The following is a 25,090-nucleotide window of genomic DNA, read 5'->3' on the forward strand; positions in this document are numbered from 1 at the left end:
AAATTAGGCCCTTTTTCAAAAACATGGGCCAAAACTCGTAAGATTTCATCTTGGCGGCGGCACCTTGAGAAGGTCCACTTTGGCTTGCTTCCCCACCCCTGAAGTCATTTCTACAGCTCTGCCCAGAAGGCTTCTTTCTGCACAGCCAGAGAGCATTCCGTACATATCCTGACCTGCTGGCTGAAAGAGTGCCCCAGTGTTGAGAATTGCGGCGGTGGGGCAGCTGCCCCCCTGCCCCCCTTGTGGCGCCGTCCCTGTTTCGGAAGATACATAGACAGTTATCTCAGCGCTGCGCGACATAAGAGGAGTTACTAAAACATACGATTTTACACACACACAAACATAACACAACACACACACACACACACACACACACACATCCACACCCACACCCACACACGCACACGCACACGCACACGCACACGCACACACACACACACACACACACACACACACACACACACACACACACACCAAACCCTGATCGCTTGTATTACCGAGCGTCACGTGTGCTACAGCCAGGTGAGAGCCAGGTGAGAGCCGTGTGCTACACTGCAGCCAGGTGAGAGCCGTGTGCTACACTGCAGCCAGGTAAGAGCCGTGTGCCACACTGCAGCCAGGTGAGAGCCGTGTGCCACACTGCAGCCAGGTGAGAGCCGACCCATTGGCGATGCTATCTCTCACACCGTTTCTGGCAAATCCCTACCGCAGTGATACGATTCAGCCAACGCTTTGTCAGCACATTTCAATTCCAAGCCAAGGTACAACAGGAGCCATTCGGTGAGTTACCGTGCGAGCACGTCTCGTCGCCAGTCAGTAGTAGCGCGAGGGCGCGCCGGTGCGCGGCAGGTTATCGCCGCTCGGGTGGCGAACCCTCAGCTCGGCCTCATCGTCGCTGTCGATGTCCGAGTGGGTCAGCGGGCCGCCGTCGGCCGAGCCGGACCGGCGCGCGTCCGCCGCCGCCGCCGGGCCGGCGCCGACCGCGCCCGACTCGGACACGGTGCGCTCGGCGCTGATGCCGAACGCCGAGCTCTCGAGCACCTGCAGCTCGGCGGCCTCCTCGTGGTGCGACTGGTGCTGATCGCACTGGGCGCTGTGCTCGTGCACGTCCACGTGCACCTCGGCTGTACTGGTGCGTAGCGAGAGTCTCGGGTCCGAGTCGCATCGCAGCATCACACGCGATGTAAGGCTCTGTGTCTTACCGGTGGCCGCCGACGGCGCGGCGGCCGGCGCTCGGAGCGCGGTCGGCACGCTAGCCACGGTGCGCGGCGCACCTCGGCGTCCGTGGTCCTCGTCAGTGGGCGGCGCACCGCGGCGTCCGTGGTCCTCGTCAGTGGGCGGCAGCTCCGACAGCGCGTCGTCTTCCTCGCCGGCGGCCGGCAGCGGCTGTCGCCGGCGCCGCGCCGTCGGCACGAGCTCCTCGTCGGGCTGTCCGAGGTCCTCCGAGACCAGCACCGAACCGTCGTCGGAGCCGGCCGGCGACGCGCAGAGCTGCTGCAGCCGGCCGAACGCCGAGTGCTCGTGCAGCACAGACTCCACCTGGCGCTGCGTCTTGTGCCGGTACTCGGGCAGCACCTTGACGTCCGGCTGCGTGACCGACAAAAAGCTGTGCCGGCCGTGCAGCTGGCCCGGGTCCATGCACTCGGGCAGAGCGGCCGGCATCGAATGACGCTGGCTCCGAGCTGCGCCACTGCTCTCCGCCGTGGTCGAGATGGCAGGCATTGAAGCGCGGTTCTTAAAGAATTGCTTCATGTGCGACACGGGAGGCGCGTGGCTGTGGCCCTTGTGGCCGCCGCCGTCCTCACTGTGCTTCACCGAAATGGCGGCCAGCCCCCCGGCCGCCACGGTTTGGCTCAGGTGCAGTTCATCGTCACCGAACCTGGGTCGGAACGTGTCCTGCTCCCCCTCAGTGCCCTCTAACTGGTCATCAGGCAGTGTCTCGTCCAGCATTGCTGAGCTCACCGATTCAAATTCGTCACTGTCCTCGTCAGCGCTCATTTTCTCCGGCCCAGTCTGACTGTTCGTTGTCTTGATCGCCTCTTGCATCAGCTCCTGAGCCTGTTTCAGTGTCATTGCAACAATGCTTGACATCTGCCGAGAGATGCTTCGTATGAAGCGGTCTTTTTGCGCGCCAACAACGTGGGGAACCAGGTCGGATATTGACTCTACTACACGGGCCAAGTGCTGATTTCTCTCGCTTTCTATTGCCTTCCAATCAGCAAGCCTCGTGTATACACGGTCTTTGAGCCTTTCGCTGCTATTTTCACTGAGCATAACTCTTTTGATGTCTTCCAAAAGCTTGCGCTCATGCTTTACTCCCTCTTGTTTGAGCCGCCTCCTTAGTCGCTTTTCTGAGTCTTTCCTGATTTCTTTCACCAGTTCTCGAGCCTTTTTCTTGGCTTCTATGATGGCGCTTTCGGCTTCAATGCGTTCAAGGCGCTCTCTCGACTTCCTCTGAACTCTCTCAGCGTCTGGGATGGGTGTGGGAGGCCGGTCCAGCACTGGCTTCAAGTCTGCCACGGCCAGGCCGCCCTCCAGCGGACGTCGGAGCACAGTGCTCTTGTCGCTGAAGGAGACGTGCTCGTCACTATACGGCTCAATCGTAAGCACTCCCACGCTGATGTGGCGGGGCACGGCAACCAGTGGGTCTGGGTTGCCAATCCCCAGCTGACTGAGGTTCACTTGACTGCCGGCGGTCAGGTATGCGTGGACATTCCTGGCCTGTCCTATGGCGCCATCCACCAGCCGTACCGCCAGCGACGCGACGCTGTCGCGACTGGGACGCTCCGTCGACCAGGTCAAGCCGAACCGGTCGGCCGCGACTGGCTTCGAGGTCACTTTCAGGATTCGACGGGTTGCTGCCGCGGAGGCAGCACACATCGCTATGTGTCGGACGATCTGCGCCGGATTCATCATTTTTACAAGATCTGCGGCTTCTTTGTAGAAAATTTCCTCTGTCACTGACCTACTCTGAAGGTCATGAATCATTTTCTTCATTTGTACATGCGGGCTGTACTGTTCATACATGGGTTTTTGACTCACCAAAATAGATTCTGGAGTGAGATCCAAAAAGCCTAATATTTCAGCAACATTTCTTTCCCCTAAAGCACGAAACAGTCTGTCTTGCCTATTCAACAGGTCCAATAGAAGAGTCTCCAGTGGATCACTCTCTGCACCAGCTGCGGCAGGCTGCAAATAATATCCTTCATTAAAGGCCTTAATAACGTTACCTCCTAGACCGCTTTTCAAAGCATTTAAAATATCTGCTGATTGCCCCAAAGTTTTCAAAATAGCAGCATCTCGCTGCGTAGCTCGTTTCGTGGATTCTTGGTTCATATTTTCTTCATTTCGTTTTTCGTCCCCATCGGGTATCTTCGTCTTTATATGCTCTTTACTCTGATATTGCTTGCCTTGCCCTGGCTTCTTGCGCTCATTTCTCCGAAGTTCATCGATTATCCTTTGCTTATTTATTGCGTCATGTTCTCGTAAACTTTTCTTTTGTTGAGACTGGCCTCGCTCACTTGTCAATCCACTGCTACTTGGTCCTTTCCCTGGGACCACTTTACCTGTTACAGTCTGATGAACTGATTGTGAATATCGCTTGGATAGGCCATCTCGAGAATATGCACTACCTTTACGGCTCTGTGCACCTTCCTTAGATGATCCTGGATCGTTTTTCGACATATTTCCCCAAATTTCGTCACTGCTTTGAGAAGTGGTTTCGTATATTCTCCCTGGCAAATGATGACTACTGCTTCTGCCGGCTCCTGACCCACGCCTTAGTGGTGAAACTTCCGCTTTAGATGATGCAGCGCCTAGAGAAGTTCTGCTTCTTCCAACTTTTGTAACTGGAGATGCAGATTTGCTTCGTCCGTATATTGTTGATAGTATCTTATTGATCAGAGCTTCCTTTGTCTGTGCCCATTGCTCGTCGCTACAAATTATGCGGCCGTCCGATAGCAATATGCCAGATCTCACTAGTTTCTTAAAGTTTTCTGAAAATTTCAGGTAATCACGCAAATCACGGTCATGCAGGGCATTTTTCCTGCGATAATCAACAGGCGATGTTATAAACTCTGATCTGTCTTTTTTGAAAGCAGCCGTATTATTATCGACGATAGGATCGGATCTTTTAGCTGTCATTCCACCATTCCGCTACCATAGAACAGAAGAAGACAAGCGGAGCAGCCTTTCATATAAATAGACATGAAATAGTTCATAATACGATAAGCAAGAGTTTAACCACAAAGCATAAGCAGCGTCTAAAATATGCCGAGCTGCGCTTCAATTGAATCGAACCAGCTTGTCATTAAACGGTCAACACGCGCTTTAAATGAATAGTTACCTTTGATTGCATGAAACCAGAATTGAATTAAATCAATCATCAAGGATGAGTTAAGGCTTTCGTTAATTAAAAGAGATTAAGATACATCTCCTCCGATCATATTGTATTGGGCCCTGTACTCAATGTGCACACGTTGACCTTCGCCAGTATTATTGTTTTGCCAGAGTCCAACGTGAAGGGAAGGGGAAGGGGGTCCGTTGGAGCCCTCTTGCCGTTCGACCCCTGATCGAGCTGGAGCTTCGCGAAAAAAGAGCGTGTTAGCCGCGACAGAGAAAGCTGATACTACCTTATTCTAAGGTCCCAGGACATTGTTTGACCGCCCAGGTCAGGCCAATGACCCAAAATCAGGAAAACGGGAGCCGTAACGAACTACGTAAAGGGAGGTTGTTATGGGCTTTTCGAGGTGCCGGGTCAGGTCAGGTCAGGTCAACCAGTAGGCGTCCTGCCGGCTATCCATATTAGGTGTCAACCACCACTGACAGCTTCATTAAATGTTACAAATGAGCCTAAACTACTTCGTTAATGTTCAAATGGGTGCTAAAATCGAAATCAGCTCCAAAGACTATCCCAGGAAAATGTAAATCTCGTATGTAAATCTCCAAGAACATCAAAAGTCAATGACCTTGACCTGACCTTCACGTGACCTTGACACTCACCGTATTGTATGGGATCAATATCGTATCATATGTTTGAACTTTGAAGCCAAAAAAAAGACCGGAGACGGGCGAATAATGTGAGCCGACATAAGCCGAATCGCAATGCTGGCTGACCATCGTCTCGAGAAAAGGGTTTCAGGTCAAAAGTCATTCGGGTCAGAGTCATGGAATTTTCAGGGTATATGTAAAACTGATTACCTGGTACTGGTACTGAAAGTTTTGTCGCAATCAGCCGCTTTTTGCACATGTTATTCGCGAAAAGCCGAGGGGGGTCCGTTCGCCCCCCCCCCCTATAAGTGCTAAGGCTAGGTTTTTAAAATAATCCATTATGTGATTTCCGTGTTCAAAACTCGTGTGTAGGGAAAAATATAGAAAAACGCGTTAATTACTTGGCTACGGCGACCAAAAAACTTAAAAAAGAAAAGAAAAGAAAAGAAAAGAAAAGAAAAGAGTCACACAGCCTCCTTACATAGTCCTTATGACATGGTCCGTAGGAAGTTAGCTCTTCATTTCATGTCCTCGAAAAGTCATCACATGACCCATCCTACTAACCAATCCCTGGGCCTCTGGGATTCCTCACATATTCCTCTTAGGCCCTAGCGCAGGCCTGCCGCGCCCACCCGGCGCCGAGCACTGCGGCCTTTGGCGCACCGGGAGCCGGTGCGCGCGGGTGGCCGGCGGCACAGTATACCCATCCAGGCTGGCCAGACACTGCCATCTAGCGACAACAGAGCAACCTAGTGCCACACAGCGAGCGGCGGTGGCACAAAGCCTTCTACGCTTCGAGCCCAGTAAGGCTGTGATCGGTCAGTCCCCCCCAGGCCAGCAGTGTGAATAAAGGCTGTTGGCATTCCGCCAGTGACTGATAGCTGAGCTTGGCCTAGATCTTGTGGTTGGTACTTATCCCGCGCCCTGCTGGGCTATTCAGGGGGGGGGGGGGCAGATTCTGACCCCTGTCTAACTACCGAACCGATGGTCGTAGAAAGACGGGGAGAACGGCAATCGAAAGCTCTCAACAACGCGGATCTTAAGAGCCAATTTTGTTTTGCTTAAGTAGCTCAAAAGTCAGGTCAAGGTCAGGTCAAGGGTACAAAATGCAAGTTTCTACAGTATCGACCTTGCACCGTAGTTGCCGAAGAATGGACTGAGACTGATTGCCCAAAATGTGTTCTTAGGCTACCAAGACAATATTCGTTGCATACCATATCATGCAAAGGTCAAGGTCAAGGTCAGGTCAGGTCACCAAAGACGAAATATAGAAAAGGGCATGTGCGACAAATGTTTTGTGGATCATTTTATTCATAGAATTCAATAGGCACACTCAATAAGTGATATGGACCACATCTGGATGAATTTCAGTCTGAGGTCAGGTCAAAGTCAGGTCAAGTGAGATCAAATTTTGAAGTTCGTTGTTAAGACCTAAAAAGGTGTCTATCTGATGCAGTTTTTCACGGCGAATCGAATGGTGCTATTTTGGTTTCCGTACGATGTCTAGTACCTAAAAAAATCATTTTTTTCAACAATTTTGTGTGTCGTGACGTCATAAAATTTTGAATAACTTCCCGATTTTTGAACCGATGCTGGCTAAAAATTGGTATGTAGGTGCACATAGACCACTTCTCTGACTTATATTCCGTTTTTTTCGATACACTCAAAATTTTGGATTTTATAATTATTTTCGCAAAAAAGTCAGTTTTTGAAGAAAAAAAAAATGGGTCGAAATCCTAAATTAAATATAAACACGAGATAGCTATTAGATAGACACAGTAGAATCACGAATAACCTTTTTTGTTACGTTTTGATTCCTTTAAAAATGAAGATGTTAGCGGCGTGTGAAGTTTTGCCGTTTTTGAGGCGAAAATGGCGTGACATGACGTCACTTAAACGTCATTTTCTCAAAAATTTCCGACGTATTTCGCTCAAATTTTCAGGTAACGTGTTACATTGATGTATGATAAGGTACTGAAAGTTTGACGTCACTGGCGTAACGCGTTTAGAACTTCTGGGGAAAAAGGGGAGGGGGGAAGACTCTGCCCCCCAGCGGGGCGTGGACTACGATCTTGTCCAATTTATTTCCCGCAAGAGGAAGACAAATTATGTAAAACATATGGCGTGAAATTCCCCACGTAATCGGCGGCGAATTCTAATAAATGTGAAAACTGACAGCGCTTTTAGAACCCGGCTGACAAAAGATCGCAAGACAAAAGATCGTATGGAAAAAGATCGTAGGAAGATGATCGTAAGATAAAGATCGTATGTTGTAAAAGATCGTACGACAAAATATCGTAAGCAAAAGATCGTAAAGCAATGGATCGTATGAAAAGATCAAATGATCAAGATGAAGATCGTATGTTGCAAAAGATCGTACGACTGAAGATCGTAAGCAAAGGATCGCAAAGCAAATGATCGTATGTATGAAAAATCTAGGATCGTAGGAAAATGATCGTATGTATGAAAAATCTAGGATCGTAGGAAAATGATCGTTATATAAATATCGTACGTCGCAAAAGCCCGTACGACCAAAGATCGCAAGCAGAAGATCGTACAGCAATGGATCGTAAGAAAAAATATCGTAGGAAGATGATCGCAAGATAAAGATCGTATGTTGTAAAATATCGTACGACAAAAGATCGTAAAGTTAAATTTGTAAAGTAAATAAGCATATAGAAAAGTGTTGTAGGTAAATGCTTGTAGGATGAAGACCGTTAGTCGCAAAATATTTTACGAAAAACCGTCAAGGGCATGTGCTGCTGTGACCTGTGGGGAGCCCCTGTTGGGGTACTCAAGTCTTATTGGAGGTGCTCAATCTAGCATTGGGGGGTGCTGAGACACTCCCAATGAGGCAATGGCATACAAATTCACCCATGCTTAGGTCACCTCATATAAAAAATCCGAAATATAAAAACTAGGAATATTTATGACGTCATGTTATCCAACAACTTTGAAAATTCTCATGCCCACAATCATATCAAGGAATTTACAATCATGAGTGTGACTACCATGGGCTTCGATGCTATAGCATGGGTGTGGATTTAAAAAAAACATTGGGGGTCAGATGCATAGGTGTGCCCCTCACGGCTGGGTGTGCCCCCTATGCCAAAGAAGGCCCACACATTTCACATGTTACCAATAATATCGTACTATTTTTAGTGGGTTATTCTTAATACATCGAAGGCATCGACAAATCAATAGCGATCCTGTACATAGAGCTTGTTTCAAGATTTGCATTTTGCAACTGTGGTTGCTGGATATCGACAACATTTTAGGAGCCAAAGGTGGCGGCAGCATTTTCAGGTTGCCGCAACCTATTGCTTTCCAGTCCCATCCCCCTCCCCTACCGGGCGCCGCGAGTGGAATTGCGAGGGACACGACAGGTCTAACAGAGGCACCACAGACCTGGCAACGGCACCATCAGCCTCACAGGGGCAACTTAGGCCTGTCAGGTGCACCACGTGCCAGTCGGGGGCTCTTCAGGTTTGTCAGGGGCACCACAGTCCTGTCAGAGCCCAAGGACACCACCGCACAGTGATGGAAATGGGGTTCACGAGTGGCCATAAATACCGAAAAGGCCCAAATTTCAAGTTCACCTAATCGAATAAATCGTAATATGGCCAGTCTGGCAAATGTTTGGGGTGTCTGAAAAAACATGATTTTCATGTTTTGTCAAAACCGGCCTCGTGTATGATTGTCAGAAGTCGTGACATTTTCTATGTCGTAAAATGACTGTCAGATACTCGCAACTTCAAACGCCGCTAGCGTGCGTTCATTTCATACAAATGGCAAAAATTATGCATGGCAATGATCCCCAAAGTCTGCTGCTTCACAGGGTCACAAAAAGCCGTATCTCTTTTGGTTTGGCGTTGATCTAACTATTTGTCATCATGTTGCAATCGCAGTTTTTTATTTAAAAATATTTGCTTTCGTTTCACCAACAGCAGTTTACACAATGTGTGCCCATTAGTGCACCATACCATAGCATTCCTTAATCATTTCTGAGCCGCACTGTGAAAGAATGAAGGCGCTAGCACAGGGCTGACCGGCGCTACTTAAGTTTTTGTCCGTTGCGGTCGGGTGCCGCGGCGCGGTGGGCGGCCCGGGCGGCCGCGCCGCGGGCGGGCGGTCACAGCGGGGGTTCGTCGGTGCATCCCTCTGCTGTTCCTAAACGAAGTGTCCTAGCGCCTCGCGACAAAAACCAACGGATTGCTCTTGACAAGATCTCGCGCGTAAGCATATTACTTTTGACTTAAGGTCAATATTTGACATACTTATAGCAGGTCAAAGTTAAACGTCTGTCGAAATTGCAATCCGCGGTGAGAGCAATCCGCCCCGACCGCGACACCCGACTGCCCCGGACAAAAATTTCAACAGCGCCGGTCTGCGCTGTGCTAGCGCCGTGGCTCAGAAATGGTTAGGGAATGCTATGGTATGGTGCACTAACGGGCACACACTGTGTAAACTGCTGTAGGTGAAACGAAGGCAAATATTTTTAAATAAAAAACTGCGATTGCAACATAATGACAAATGATTACATCACCGCCAAACCAAAAAAAGATGCGGCTTTTTGTGACCCGGAGTGAGAAGCAGCAGGCTTTAGGGATCATTTCCATATATAATTTTTGCAGTTTGTATTAAATGAACGCACGCTAACGGCGTTTGAGCTTGCAAGTATCTGACAGCCATTTTACGACATAGAAAATGTCACGACTTCTGACAATCATACACGAGGCCGGTTTTGACAAAAATATGAAAACTATGTGATTTCAGATGCGCCAAACATTTCTTTGGTTAGCCATATAGCGATTTACTCGGTTTGGTAAACTTGACTTTTTGGTATTTATGGCCACTCGTGAACCCCATTTGCATCACTGTGCACCGGCCTCGCAAGTGCACGTTGGGCCTGAAGTTTATTTGCACATATTGTAAAAATTTAAGACCAAGGTCTCTCAAGGTCAGGTCGCGAGCTCACGTAAAGTGACCTCAACTTACAAACAAGTTTCAATGCCTGCCATAGTTACGCCCAGTGACAGGCGTGTATCCAAGGGGGTTATGTTGAGAAGCACACTATTTTGTTCTGTGTCCCCTCTGAGCTCACTGTGTTGGTAGGGTACGCTTGTACCGGCCGGGCCGAGCCGCGCTCCGCTCGGGAGTCGCGCGATCACGTGCTTGTCACGTGACCCTTCCCGCCGCCGAGTTGACCTGTGTTGGGGTCACGGCAGGAGAGGGTCAGTCGATTCGGTGCAGCGGAGCCGGCCGGGTGGCTCGACTATTGGGCTTGATTCGAGGGTAAGGACGGTGACACGGAGACCTACACGGAGTTAGGTCAGGTCGCCAGCTCACGTAAAGTGACCTCAACTTACAAACAAGTTTCAATGCCTGCCATAGTTACGCCCAGTGAACATGAGTGCCATGAAAGGTCAGCGTACACGGCTGCCTTTCTGCACCCTGGCCCATTGGGGAAAGTTCGGCATACACAGCCGTCTTTTGCACCCCCAAATAGACGTCTCTCGGCCAGTGGGGCCAGCCGACAGGCTGACCTATTGCACGCTGGCCTCGACAGAGTCCGAGCTCTCCGTGTGTTTTTATATGGCCCATTTGTGAGCCAAATTAATTAAGCTATTTAGCCATAGTGTTTTCGGCCATTTACTTCTATTGTTTTCATTTTATGCCCGTTTTAATACAGTCAACTTGAATTTAACGCTGAGTTTGAGTGATCCGGAGCCAGGCTCAGCACGAGCCACCACAGGGGCCGGAGCCCCTAGCCTATCGAAAAAATGCCGCCCTCCGCCGCCGAAGGCGGCCGAGGGCGGTATTTTTGGATAGGCGATGGAGTGTATTTTAGGGAAATTAGCATTTCTTTTAAGTTAATTGCATAATAATATCTGGTTATACCTCCACGAATTTATATTTAAACCTCGCCCGTATTGGTGTCTTGCCAGCCGCGAACATTTAAGGGGAGGGGGTCCGTTGGACCCCACTTTGACGTTTCGCCCCTGATCGAGCTATCGGGGGAAAGGAGCGCGTTGCCCGTGACGAGAGGAAGCCGATGATACCCAAGTTTAAGGTTCTAGGTCATTGGTTGACCTTCCAAGTCAGGTCAATGACCTAAAAGTCGGGAAAATCGGGAGCTGTTAGATTGTCGTAAAGTGTGGCTTCTATGGGGTTTTCGGGGTGCTGAACACGAATATCATGTTAGTTATGATCGCAGATGTCTTCATGCATTTAGGCCAGGTCGGGTCAGGTCAAGTCAGGTCAACCAGTAGGGGTCCTGCCGGGTATTCGTAGTATGTGTCAACCGCCTCTGACAGCTTCGTAGCATGTTACGACGGCACCAAAACTACTACGTCATTTCAATGCTGAAATGGTTGTGAAATCCAAATTCAGCTCTAAAAACTAGCCTAGAAACATGTAAAACTCGGAAAGTGAACCGAGGCCATCAAAGGTCAATGACCTGACCTGACCTTTAACCCTCGCCCGTATTGGTGTTTTTTCCAGCCGCGAACGTATAAGGGGGGGGGGGGTCTGTTGGACCCCCCTTGCTGTTTCGCCCCTGATCGAGCTAGAGCTTCGCAGAAAAAAAACAAGCATGTTGCCCGTGACGAGAGGAAGCTGATGATACCCAATTTTAAGGTCCTAGGTCATCGGTTGACCTTCCAGGTCAGGTCAATGACCCAAAAGTCGGGAAAATCGGGTCCTGTTAGAAAGTCGTAAAGCGTGGCTACTGTGGGGGTTTTCGGGGTGCTGATCACGAATATCATGTTAGCTTTGATCACAGATGATGTCTTCATGCATTTAGGCCAGGTCGGGTCAGGTCAGGTCAGGTCAACCAGTAAGGGTATTCGTAGTAGGTGGCAACCGCCTCTGACAGCTTCGTAACATGCTACGAAGGCACCAAAACTACTTCGTAAATGTTCATATGGTTGCTAAATTCGAATTCATCTCCAAAAACTGGCCTAGAAACATGTAAAACTCGAAAAAGTGAACCGAGGTCATCAAAGGTCAATGACCTGACCTGACCTTCCGGTGACCTTGACACCGATCCTTATGCATGGGAGCAGCATCATATCCCATGTTTGAACGCTTAAAACCACGAAAAGACTGCAAACGCGCGGCTAATGCGAGCCGACATACGCCGAATCGCGATTCCGGCCAAACATGGTCTCGAAAAGTAGGTCACAGGTCAAAGGTCATTAAGGTCAGGGTCATAAAAATTTTAGGGTAGGTGTAAAATTGATTAACACGAGAATACTAAAAGTTTCGTCGCGATCGGCCGCTTTTTACGCGAGTTATTCGTAAAAAACCGAGGGGGGGGTCCGTTCGACCCCACCCCCCCTATACGGGCGAGGGGAGACCTTAACACTCACCCTAATGCATGGGACCAACATCGAATCACATGTTTGAATGCTTGAAACCACGAAAAGACTTCATACACGCGGCTAATGCGAGCCGACGCACGCCGAATCGCGATTCCGGCCAAACATGGTCTCAAAAAGTAGGTCATAGGTCCAAGGCCATTTGGGTCAAGGTCATGAAATCTTTAGGGTATGTGTAAAATTGATGGACGCGAGGGTACTGAAAGTTGTGCTGCGATCCGCCGTGTTTTACGCGGTTTATTCGCGAAAAACCGATAGGGGGGGGGTCCGTTCGACCCCATCCCCTCTATCCAGGCGAGGGTTAAGAGTTATCTCGAGACAAAACAGTTGATCCCAGATGCCTAATATCAGGCACACTTTGCAGGCGAAATGCAATTTCACGTACACAGAGTGAAAAACCGGGTCTAGCCACTGCCCACTGGAAGAAAATTGCCTTTTCACAAAACCGGCCCATACCTCCCGGGTCTCCCCTGCATGACGAGATGTCCAGTACGCCACCAGCTGCAAACAGACTACCCGCTCACATCACTTGGCCACGACAGAGATCACAGATATCGGCCGATAGTTGTTTGGGTCCGACGTGTCACCTTTCTTATGCAGTGCTGTGACAGTGGCAGACTTCCACTGATCAGGTAAGTCGCAGCGAGTGATACAGTGGTTCACAATCTTTAAATATAGGTGCGGACCAACTACTGGGAAGGTACAGCGCAACAATATGTATGGTTATCCCATCTGAGCCGCAGGCCCTCGATGAGCTCATGCGCTGGAGCGCCGCACTGAGCTCCGGCAGTGTAGCTGGGCCCGGCGAGAACGCTCCGGTAGTGTGGCAGGACCCGGCGAGAACGCTCCGGCGCACACGCGCGGCGGTCGCGGCGGCAAGGGGGCACCAGAATCGGACTCCGCCAGCGCGCCAGCCACATCGGAGCCGACCGAAGTAAAGAACCGATACAGACAGTCTGGCCAGTCGGGGCCCGCTGGTGCAGCGCCGATAGCCCTGTGCTGCGTCTTCTGGGACGAGATCAGGAACTGTCTGACGCTCTTCCAGGTCCTTGGGCGGGAGTGTCTGAATGAAGAGGCGTAGAAGGCGGCGCTGGCTCGGTTGATGGCCATCTTCACTGCGTTGCGGCTCTCCCGAAACTCCCTCTCGGTGACGTCACAGGGTGTGTGGTCCCTGTCGGCGCGAGCCTGGTCTCGAGCAGCCATAGCCTCGCGCACAGTGTCGTCATCGAGCCATGGACCCAGCCTGTTCCTCACTCGGATGGTCCGCATCGGCATGTGACGGTCGATGATGGGGTTCCACGTGGCGAGGAAGCTGTTCCACATGTTGGTGGTGGAGTCAGCCCCGTACAGCTGGGACCAGTCAGCTTGTAGTAGATCGAGACAGATACCGGGGTTACATGAGCGATCCGTTCCAAATACGCACTACGCTAATGCGCATCAGCTCCCCACAAACGTATCTACGGCACCGGTTACATGAGACTAATTCGTTTTATCTACGTCAAACGGATCTTGTTTGGCTCACCCGGGCTGACTCCTCGACGGCCGTAATTCGAATCACAAACGGAATAGGATTAGCGTACAGTCATGGCGCAGTTGCGGCATTTACCGGGACGACTGAACTAAATTTTAAATACTTATATCATTTGCTAGGCTCAAAAACATTTAAAATTAACATGAAATCAAAAAATGAAAACAAAGTTTTCTTGTTTTAAGTCAGTGGGCACTGATTCGCCATGCAGCGACAGCAGGGTGGTCAGAAAAAATTATCTATCAAAATATTTCATTCATTTTATTTCACATACAGAGACTAAACCAAAATACCAACATTTTTTGCTATTTTCTACGAGGCAGCCAATAAAAAATGCTTAGTATTTTGCATTTTGACGCTTCCAGTCAGCAAAGAATAGTTCTTGTGAAATACGGCCCGAATCGTGTGCATCGGTTACATGAGCGATCCGTTCCGAATACGCACTACGCTAATTCGCATCAGCTCCCCAAGAACGCATTCAGTGCACCGACTACATGAGCAAATTCGTATCAGTGACGTCAAACGGATCCAGTTTGGCTCTCGGCCTGACGGAAGGTAATGCGCACTACAAACGGAATAGCATACAAATGTGGCGCACTTCCGTAGCAATAGAGGTGACTGAATTAAAAACTTAATATTTTATGTCTTTTTTGCATTTAATCTGCTCAAAACATTCTCAATTAACTTAACAAAAAAAAGTTAAACATAAAGTTGTCTTGCTTTGACTCATTGAGCACTTGCCTCTCTGGATTCGTCTGTAGTGCTGTCAGAAAAATGTTTCAACTGAAAGTACTTTGATATTTTCTTTTTGGTTTTCACTATATTTATTTTTGAAAACTTGACAAAATACCGACATATTTTTTTAATTATTATTTCAAAAGAAGCAAATGAAAAAAAAACTTTTATTTTGCATTTTAATGTTTCTTTTTGGAAAGAAGTAGTTCCTGTAATACGTATCTTGGTCCTATTCGCTTCTAAGCCTCTTTCCCTGCGGATTTTGTTCGGACCGCCGATTCGTATTAGCAGGTGGATACATGAGTCGGTAGTACGCTCCTGATTCGCATTAGCGGTGAATCCGATAGTGATACGTATTTGCTTTGCTCATGTAACCGCGGATCGGATCGCCGATTCGTACTAGCAGGTGGCTACATGAGTCGGTAATGCGTTCCTAATTCGAATTAGCGGCTAAATACGTATTTACTGTGCTCATGTAACCCCGAGTAGAGAGCGCCGGTGTTAACACGCCGTGTGGACCGCACGGTGATGGTTTCGGGCATGTGTCGTGTCTTGACATCGGCGACGAGCGCAGTGATCAGGTGATGGTCGCTGATGTTGCAGGGTGTCACTCGGACACCAGTCGTCAAGTCTGGTCGGTTGGTGATGAGGTGATCGATCAGCGATGGAGTTGGCCCTGGGCGGGTCGGCCCAGTGATCAGATGGTGCAGTGACAGGTCGCTCAGGTGAGGGTGTAAGATGCCACTCCAGGCTTGGCAGCTTGCGATACGTCTATATTGACGTCACCGAGAAGGTTTGTTGGGCGAGCGCGTGCGAGGACGTGCGTCAGCTGACTGTGGAGGCAGTGTATAGTGCAGGCCAGACTGTGCAGGTCAGCGACGATGTATAAGCATCATTGCCAGTGCCGCTTACAGTAATTAATCGCTGACAATGCGCACCAAGTGAGAGGACACTGCGCTCTCCGAGTAGCGCCGCCGAGTTCAGGTCACACTGAGCCCCAGCGGCCGCCGGGTGCCGGGCGTGGTTTCGCTGGTAAACATGCGTTCGGTACAATGATTGTAATGTTTCTAGGAGCCCTCGGCGGCTTTTTGAAACTACTTTGGGTGGATAGATATTAGTCAGAAAATAATACTCTTGCGATCTACGAAAGTTTGATTGCCATACGTCTACATTAGCAATCGTCCCTGCCAGAACCAGGGGAGAACACTGGACAGCGCAGCTTTCATACATACGGCTACAACTCTGTATATACGAAAGGTACGGAGACGGTGGCTCAACATACATACATAGTCCATTCAGTGGTGGCTCCACCTCGACGGAAGTGGCGCAAGACGTAGGTATACAGGGTGTCACGAAATTGATACGCTGATGGTACGGGTTATTTTGTTGTCCCTCCTGAGTGTTGAATGAATGTAATTTTACCGGCCCTGGTACCAGGAGGCACCTTTACCAGGGCACCCGGCATCTAAATCGGCCATCCACCGATATCTGAAGATTTGACCCCTAACCCTCGCCGGCACAGGTCATTTTGCGTCCTTCAACGGCACAAGGGTGACCCGCGTGCTCCGCAATGCGAGGAAGGGTAATGTTTGACCCGTGGGTGTTAGGTTGGTCCCGTGTCGATTCGGTTGGTATAAATTTCGTTCGATTGTTTTATGACGGCCAAACATTTTGTAATTAAACAAAAAAGATCCATTGCATTGAAGTACCCGTGTCGTATTATCATGCACTCTACTTTAAAATGATTCAAAAACTGACGTGAAGTCTTTTGAGGGCTATCGATGAATTTCGTTAAAAATGACAATGTAATGGTTTGGAACATTTACATTTTTGTTTGGTACGACTGCCCCCTCGCGTTTGGTCCCTGATCGAGCTAGAGCCTCGCGGAAAAATTCCCAAAATACTGGTATCGGCACCCCCCCCCCTCGCCCTACAAAAATTTCTGGCATACCGGCATGATACCACGCCCCAAGCAAAAAAGAAAAACCGCCAAATTGCCGGCATACTAAAAAACCTGCAATCTTGATTCTAGCTTACCCCTACAAGAGATGCCACATCTGGGCAATTTAAATTCCCGCCCCAGCCAGCAGCCACCAATTGCCCAAACACAACTACCAGGCTGATTTTGGCTGAGTTAGCCCCAGAAATACCCACAATTTTGAACCTTAACTCCAGTCTATAGCTGTTAACCCGCGCCCCGCTGGCGGGGGGGGGGGGCAGAATCTGCCCCCTCCCGTTTTTCGCCAATAATTTCTAAACGCGTTACGCCAGCGACGTGAAACTTACAGTACCTTAGCATACATCAACTTAACCCGGCAGTTGCTGGGGTATTTCGCCACCCGCCGTTTGCTGGGGGGGGGGGGGGCGTTAAACGCTCCCAGCCGATAACTCGAGAACCAATAGGCGCAGCGAAACGCACGAGGCAGCAAACGAAAGAACGCGACAAGACGCTTCAGATGAGTACTTTAAAGTTGAATTTTGAGGTCACAGGTCGGGTCAAGGTCAGGTCAAACACCTGAAATTGGGCTTTCAGTAGCATGGACTTCAGGACTTCGCAATGGGCGCCTCTCGTCATAAACTCTGTCAAAACGGTGCACAATCCTTCATATAAGACCTACAAAAGTGTCAGCTCCATGTAGGGGTCAGTCAAGCATAGGTCAGGGTCAAGGTCAGGTCAACCGGGTAGGCACATATCCCCGAAAATCAAAACTGATATTCGCAGCCTGTGACACATGTTTTAGGGGTAATTTTGGGCGTAGAACACGACGGTGACATTCATTTTATCATATGTGTACGTGTTTGGTTCAAAAAGTTCAATTTAAGAAATGCATGTAGGTATCATGGTCGTGAAGAAGTCACGAGAAATTGCCAAGATTCCGTTCAAGATTTTGGAAAATGCGGAACGATAATCAATAATCGAAGATAGTCATTTGATTGTTCATGGTATTGGCAGTCTAATGGCGTTTACGGCATGTCTGTATGTCTATTCTGTGATTTTATATGATTTTTTTAACATATGCCGTTTTTGGTCGAAAACTCAGAAATCATGACGTCACTAAAGCCTCGATATCTTAAAAATTTTCCGAACGATTTTTTGAAACTTTGTCACAATTAACTTCAATCAATTCCCTACAGGTACCCGCCGTTTTTATGCTATGACGCGGCGACAAAAGTGGGGGCGTTTAACGCACCCCCCAGCAACTCGCGGGTTAACCCGCGCCCCAGTGGCGGTCTCAGCCAACTTCGCCCTAGTGGGGGGGGGGGGGGCATATGTTACCACCCACTTCTAACTCAAAAACTAAGAGGGCTAGAAGGACGCAGTAAAAAGCAATCGATAGCTCTCAATGCGTACGTTTGAAAGTATTTCGGTCATTTTTCATCTTAGAGCAATATTGGGGTCACTGGAGGTCATCAAAGGTCAAAATTTGCCAAACGTCATTATATTTTTCAGAAAACATGCATTTATCTCAGGAACTATGATAGCTAGAAAATGCGTGAAAAAGCAATCGATAGCTCTTACGAGTACACTCTACTTTCGATAAGGTTATCATCAAAATTGACCTCAGGTCAACGGTTTAGCCTCCAGAGGGCAAAAACTCCAAAAATAGCTGTTTTTACGAAAAGTGTTTTTCGACAATAACTTTTGACTAAAAAAAGCCACGACATTTCTATTGCCAGAATCGTGTTCCTCTCGCCGAGACGCATCGAATGAATTATAATTTGACCTTAAAAGGTCAACTTGAAAATTTGACCTCAGGTCAAGGTCATGACCTGACCGAAAAAGGTCATGTTGCATATCAGTCGATGCGTCTCGGCAAGACAAACACAATGAGACCATCCCCAGCGTTCTGTCTCTTTCCAATCGAAAGTTATTGGCAAAAATCTGTTGGTAGCATCAAATGACCTCGGATGACCTTTCTAGAGGCTATCAGCAAAAAAGACACCTGGTCGTCACGGATGGTCCAAATCATTGTGATTCTGAAATAGTTGGACTGTTCCTATGCGTACACACGGATCTAGAGGCATTTTCATTTTTCTCCATTGACTTATAATGGAAAGGTCACGTCACTGACCTGACCTTAGGTCACGGATATAAAAAAAATCCGAGATATACAAATTTTAGGCGCCCATAACATCATGCAATCCACCAAGTTTAAAACCTCTCTGACAAACACTGCAGGCTGGACATGATTGCAAACTTTTTTTAGGCTTGGTCAGGTAACTTGACCTGGTGACCTGACCTGACATGACCTGGGGTCAAAAATTTCACACATTGTCCAAAATTGATGTATGTACAAATAGCTACCCGCGGTTTTTATTTACACGCAAAAAACGCGACAGGGTGGTAACATATGCCCCCTCCCACTGGGGCGAAGGTTAACACGTTTCCTGAAAATTTTCAGCGAAATCCGTCGGAAAATGTTAAAGAAAATGACGTTTAAGTGACGTCTTGTCTGCCATTTTCGCCTCAAAAACGGCAAAATTTCAAATGCCGCTAACATCTTCATTTTTAAAGGAATCATGACGTAACAAAAAATGTTATACGTGATTCTACTTTGTCTATCAAATGACTATCTCGTTTTTTTAATTATGGATTTTGCCCAATTTTTTCAAACTGGCTTTTTTGGGAAAATAATAATAAAATCCAAAATTTTGAGTGTATCGAAAAAACCGGAATGTGTGTCAGAGAAGTGGTCTATGTGCGCCTACATAACAATTTTTAGAAGAATCGGTTCAAAAATGTGGAAGTTATTCAAAATTTTATGACGTCACGACACACAATTTTTTTTTAAATGATTTTTTTGGAAGTTCTAGACCTCGTATGGGACCAAAATAGCACCATTCAATTCGCCGTAAAAAACTGCATCAGATAGGCACCGTTTTAGGTCTTAACAACTAACTTCGAAATTTGACCTCACTTGACCTGACCTTGACCTGACCTCGACCTGAAATTCATCCTGGTGTGGTCCATATCACTTATTGAGTGTGCCTATTGAATTCTATGAATAAAATGAACCATAAAACGTTTGTCGCACATGCCCTTTTCTATATTTCGTTTTTGGTGACCTGACCTGACCTGACCTTGACCTTTGCATGATATTGTATGGAACGAATACTGTCTTGGTAGCCTAAGAACACGTTTTGGGCAATCAGTCTCAGTCCATTCTTCGGCAACTACGGTGCAAGGCCGATACTGTAGAAACTTGCATTTTATATTTTGACCTGACCTTGACCTGACTTCTGACCTAATTAAGCAAAAAAAAATTGGCTCTTAAGATCCGCCTTGTTGAGAGCTTTCGATTGCCGTTTTCCTCGTCTTTCTACGACCATCGGTGTGGAAGTTAGACAGGGGGGCAGAATCTGCCCCCCCGCAAGGCGCGTTTGGCTGAATAGCCGATTAACCTGCGCCCCACTGGGGGGGGGGGGAGGGTATTCATAGCCCCCCTCCCGTTTTTCTGCAATAACTTCCAAACCGCTTGACGTATCGTCGCCAAACTTTCAGTACCTTTGAACCACGGCAATCGCTCCCAAGAGCTCAGTTCAGGACTCAGAATAGACTGCGCTATCAAACTGCTATCTCGGATTTTCAAAATTTTGACAATTTCGAAAATTTCATGTAATAAAATTCAAAATTTATAGTTTTATATTTTTTTAAAAGTTTTTTAATTTTCGAAAAAACTGGAACTTATGTGATAGAACGCATGCTTATGACTAACTCTAGCAAGTTTTAGCTAAATATTTTCAAAAATGGCCAAGTTATTCGCATTATTGCAAAAAAATTCACAATTATTAATTTTTCAAATCAATTTTTCAGTACGTGTTTGACATCGTACACCAATATAAGTAGCACCATCGTGTTTCGGAGCTCAAACTGCATGCAATAGACACCTTTTTTGTTGAAAAATTTAAACTTTTAAATCTGACCTTTTTACCTGAAAGTGACCTGACCTAAGCTAAATTTGACTCAAAATGACCTCGAATGACACAGACGACATCAAAGTCGAAATCTATGGCCTAAATGGACCATAAAAGATGTGCCACGTGACCGACGCGCCGCCGTGTGCGGACACGAGCGCTGCTCACTCCTCCCCGTTACCCCCTTCTGCCTACTCCGTGTGTTAGTGTGAGTGTGAGAGTGTATTTGTGCTACTTTTGAACTGTTTTTCTACGAAGATACGTTGATTGGAACCTCTCAAGATCTCTTTGTGGACTGGTACTCCCATCTCACGTTCAACATGTACCGTGACATCGCCCGTCTCCTGGTTCTGCTCGCCGTAGTGCGGGTACTGACCGTTGTGGCCTGCCCGGCACCAGCGCCGCCACCCAGGTCTACACTTCGAGTGGCGGATCACCAGCTCAGGCACCATATCACCAAAAGAAAACCTGCTTTCCCACGGAACTTTTCTCGGTTTTCATCGAGCTCTACTAGTGATTTGGCCCCAACTCTAGCCACCCAACGGCTGCCGGCATTCAAATCTTCCCGAGCCCCAGGGACGACGGACCGCGCTCCCGGCGCGCGCGCAGAGCCCCACGGACGCCAGCCGGCGGCCGTGTCGCCTCACCCTCCCCTCCAGCTGAGAGCCCCGCCGGCCCACGGAGGTGGGGAGCGGCCGCTCGCGCTGCCCGCGTCCCACGGCGCGCCGCCGGCAGCCCAGGCCCCGCCCACCAGCGTCTCCCCGCGCCCCAAGCCGGCCCGCAGCGGCGGACGCCGTCCACAACGCCGCGGCGCCCGCGGTGGCCGCGGTAGGGGCAAGAGCCGACCGGAAACGACAGAAAACCACCATCGGAATCTTCGTATCGGAAGCTTGAATATTCAAAGCCTTAAGCCTAAACTATTGGACCTGACCTATGAACTCAGCCAAAACAATTACGATGTCGTACTACTGTCGGAGACCTGGCTACGCCCTTCTACGCCAAACAGATTTTTAGTGCTCCCAGGCTACTCCCTCAGCCGCACAGACCGACCTGATGGCCGCGGGTACGGCGGCGTCGCAATCGCAACAAAATCGGATATCACATCAGTGCCCATCAAGTTCCCAAGTTTTGAGCGCGGCTGCAGCCAGCTCGAGTCAAAGTGGGCGCTGCTCAAGCTCGACGAAGGTCGTCAACTCATCGTATGTTCTTTATATCGCCCCCCTCGCCACTCCGAAACCGCTTTATGTGCCGATTTCGCCGACCTTGAAAATCAGTTACAAAGAGTACTTATCGATCACCCTAGGACCCCACTCGTCATCTGCGGTGATATAAACTGTGACCTGCTGAAGAAAGATCCCAACTTTCGTGCACGACAGCATCTCAGCAGCTTCCTATCGGACTACTCCCTAGACCAGCTAGTAACAACTTCGACTTTCACTTCCGGTTCGCTCCTAGACGTGTGTATGGTGAACAAAGTGGACCTCTTCTCTAACACCCGAGTTGAGTTTTGTCATTTTAGTCCGCATAAATTTATTAGCGTAGATGTCAATGTCCCCAAACTGCGTCCGAAGCCTACAATCATCTCAGCTCGTTCGCTCAACCGTGTTGATGTCACTGCCCTTAATTCTGATCTGGAGCTTGTCGACTGGGAGCCTGTATTTACCGCCGCGACTGTTAGTGATCAATGGGATGCATTCGTGTCCAATTTTTTTGCCTATTATCGACGACCACGCCCCACTCAAGCGCATTACCATTCGGAACCCCACAGCGCCCCCGGCCTCTGCTGCCACACGGAACCTTATGTCCCAGCGCCGCGCCGCGCTACGACTGTCCGGTCGTCAGTCGACAGCTTACAAGGAGCTGAATCGCTCTGTTCGGGCCGCGCTGCGTCGCGACCGGCGAGAGGAGCTACAGAGAAATATCTGCGAGCGGGGTCCCAATAGGGGAAGTTGGGGGAACGCCGAATACTTTTTTTCTGACGCCCGTAGCACGCAAGGTAGACAACATAAGCTATTCTTGTTGGCGTCATTCGAGAGGCCAGTCTTTTGCCTTTCAAACATACCAGGCGCATTTGATGAATGCGCATACCGTTAAGCGCACAAACTAAAAATATCAAAGAAGTGACTTTTTCGGCGTTGCCCCGGACTGCGGGGAAAGCCGAAAATGGGAGAAATGATCTACGGGAATGCCGTGCACACTGGAAGTTATAATTGTGTGATATAATGAGAAAAGGCCAGGTAAATCATTCCTTGTGGTAACAGGCCGTTGTGTCGGTTAAAAGTGTAATTTGTGTGACTAAAAATACGCGTTGCTATTCTACAGCGGTAAAGTTCACGTAGCGTGCTTTAACGCGCGTAGTTGCACGTTTTCGGCATTACCCCAGCCAGCCATACTTTCATTTGCAGGCCCATAACTTTTCAACGTGCTGTATAAATTTCAAATAGGCAGCACACTTATGCAAACTGACGTGCTGAAGATTACTTGACCGAATTGGCCAGACAAACGGTAGCATAATGAGTAGGAAATGCAGCTTCGAAGACGCATGTAGTACAAAGGAAACGTACCTTGAAAACGCTCTTGGCGCCCTCACAGCCGAAGTATTCCGAATGACGACTGGTAACAAACATGCGATAATTGGTAGTCACTTAAGCTTCAGAGCATCACTGACAGGTGGCATCCATGTCGTACGGTTTTCGAAATATCTCGAATTTCGGCTTTGCCCCAACTCCGGCATTGCCCCAACTTCCCCTAAGGTCTGGCAGTCTATCAGGACAGTTGTAGCAGGAAAAAAGGACGGTCCTAGTGTGCAGCCTAATTTACCCGCCGATGAACTGAATTCATTTTTCGTCTCTGTCGGACCTCGAATCGCTGCGGAGGTCCGGTCTCTTAACACCGCTACCGATCTGAACGTTCGCCTCCCCCGGGTCGGTGCATGTCGTTTTCAGCTCCGCGCGGTCACTCTCGGCGAACTCGGTCACACTATCTTCGGCATGCGCAACTCAGGCGCCAGTGGGACTGATGGCATTTGCATCCGAATGTTAAAGTCCGGCTTCTCAGCTATCGGTCGCGTCATACTTTACATTATCAATACGTGTATTACCAACTCCGATATCCCCGATTCCTGGAAACATTCCACAGTCCACCCCATCTTCAAATCTGGCAGCCCCTCGGATCCCACCAACTTTCGACCAATCTCATTAGTCCCCGTGATAATGAAGGTTGTGGAACGCCTTGTACATCAACAGCTTTACCACTACCTCTCAAATAACTATCTCCTTGCCTCCTCGCAGCATGGTTTTCGCCCCCGACACTCCACAGAGACCGCTCTGCTGTCCGTCACAGACCAAATCCTCGCAGCCTCTGATAGGGGAGAACTTTCACTGCTGTGTCTCCTTGACTTAAGCAAATGCTTTGATGTCATCGACCACGAACTTTTACTTCAAAAACTGGCTATGCACGGGATCGATACCTCTTGGTTTTCTGCCTTTCTCACGGGACACACCCAGAGCGTGTCCCTATCTAACGGCGCCGGAGGTAGAGTACTGTCGCGGCCGCTTCCAAATAATATGGGCGTCTTCCAAGGATCTGCCCTGGGACCGCTACTCTTCACCATATTTTCGAACAACCTCTCGCTATACGCAGGTGACGCCACCGTTTTCCAATATGCGGACGACACCCAGGTTCTAGTGAGCGGCCGTGCCGACGACCTCAGATCGCTTATCTCTCGCATGGAAGCTTCACTCGCATCAATCAGTGACTGGTTCTGTCTTCACGCCCTCAAGCTAAACGCAAACAAAACACAACTCATGGTTTTTGGCAGCAGACAAAATTTACGGAAAGTACCCGACTTCAGCGTCTCTCTTCGTGACTCTGTGTTGCAGCCATGCGAGCAGGTGGGGAATCTGGGTGTTGTCTTTGACAGCGCCCTGTCCTGGGAAGCACATGTGTCCGAGCTTAGTCGACGGTGTACTGGCTTGTTGATCGGACTGTCTCACGCACGAAATTGTCTCCCTGACGGTGTCATTAAAGTTCTCGTTACATCTCTGGTCATATCACGAATCAACTACTGCCTCACTGTGTACGGTAACGGGACTCAGAAAATTTTTTACCGACTCCAGAAAATTTTGAACTTTGCCGCTAGAGTGATCTTCGGACGGCGTAAGTTTGACCACGTCTCGGACCTGCGCGACAGACTTGGCTGGCTATCACCAAAATCCATGTCAGAATACCTGACACTCACGATCGCGCAAAAGGTCATTAAGCATGAAGAGCCCGAGAACCTCGCTGCACTTTTCGTCCCCAATCAAAATTTTCGAGACCGGCACACACGGCAGGATCATCTCCTTCATCTTCCCCGACCGAGGCTTGAAACCGGAAAACGGCGTTTTGGGTACCGCGCCGCGGCGCTGTTAAATAGCCTCCCACCCCAGGTAGTGCAGCTGCCACCTGCCAGCTTCGCCCGGTCTGCCAGGGCCGCGCTGATGAACAAATCCCCGCTACGCCGCTGACGAGTCTGTTTAGTAGTAGACAAGGCATGCCG

General features: G+C 48.9%; 1 protein-coding gene across 1 annotated transcript; it reads right to left on the minus strand.

Annotated features, from left to right (window-relative positions):
- Positions 1-473: 473 nt before the first annotated feature.
- On the minus strand, positions 474-4,287 carry LOC122390366. Its single transcript, XM_043383259.1, has 2 exons — positions 1,311-4,287; positions 474-1,274 (listed from the first exon to the last, which is right to left on the minus strand). Exons 1-2 carry the CDS (start codon positions 4,141-4,143, stop codon positions 814-816), a joined length of 3,294 nt encoding a protein of 1,097 aa, XP_043239194.1. The 5' UTR covers positions 4,144-4,287; the 3' UTR covers positions 474-813.
- Between the last annotated feature and the right edge of the window lie 20,803 nt (positions 4,288-25,090).

Source organism: Amphibalanus amphitrite, unplaced genomic scaffold (assembly GCF_019059575.1).
Source record: "Amphibalanus amphitrite isolate SeventyFive unplaced genomic scaffold, NRLGWU_Aamphi_draft 000393F_arrow, whole genome shotgun sequence".
Taxonomy (NCBI): domain Eukaryota; kingdom Metazoa; phylum Arthropoda; class Thecostraca; order Balanomorpha; family Balanidae; genus Amphibalanus; species Amphibalanus amphitrite.

Excerpts from the sequence above, each read along its gene's own strand:
- LOC122390366 (XM_043383259.1), bottom strand. The coding sequence starts at position 4,143 with ATGACAGCTAAAAGATCCGATCCTATCGTCGATAATAATACGGCTGCT. Across the intron at positions 1,275-1,310 it reads CGAGGACCACGGACGCCGCG|GTGCGCCGCGCACCGTGGCT; the intron begins GTGCGCCGCCCA and ends ACGGACGCCGAG.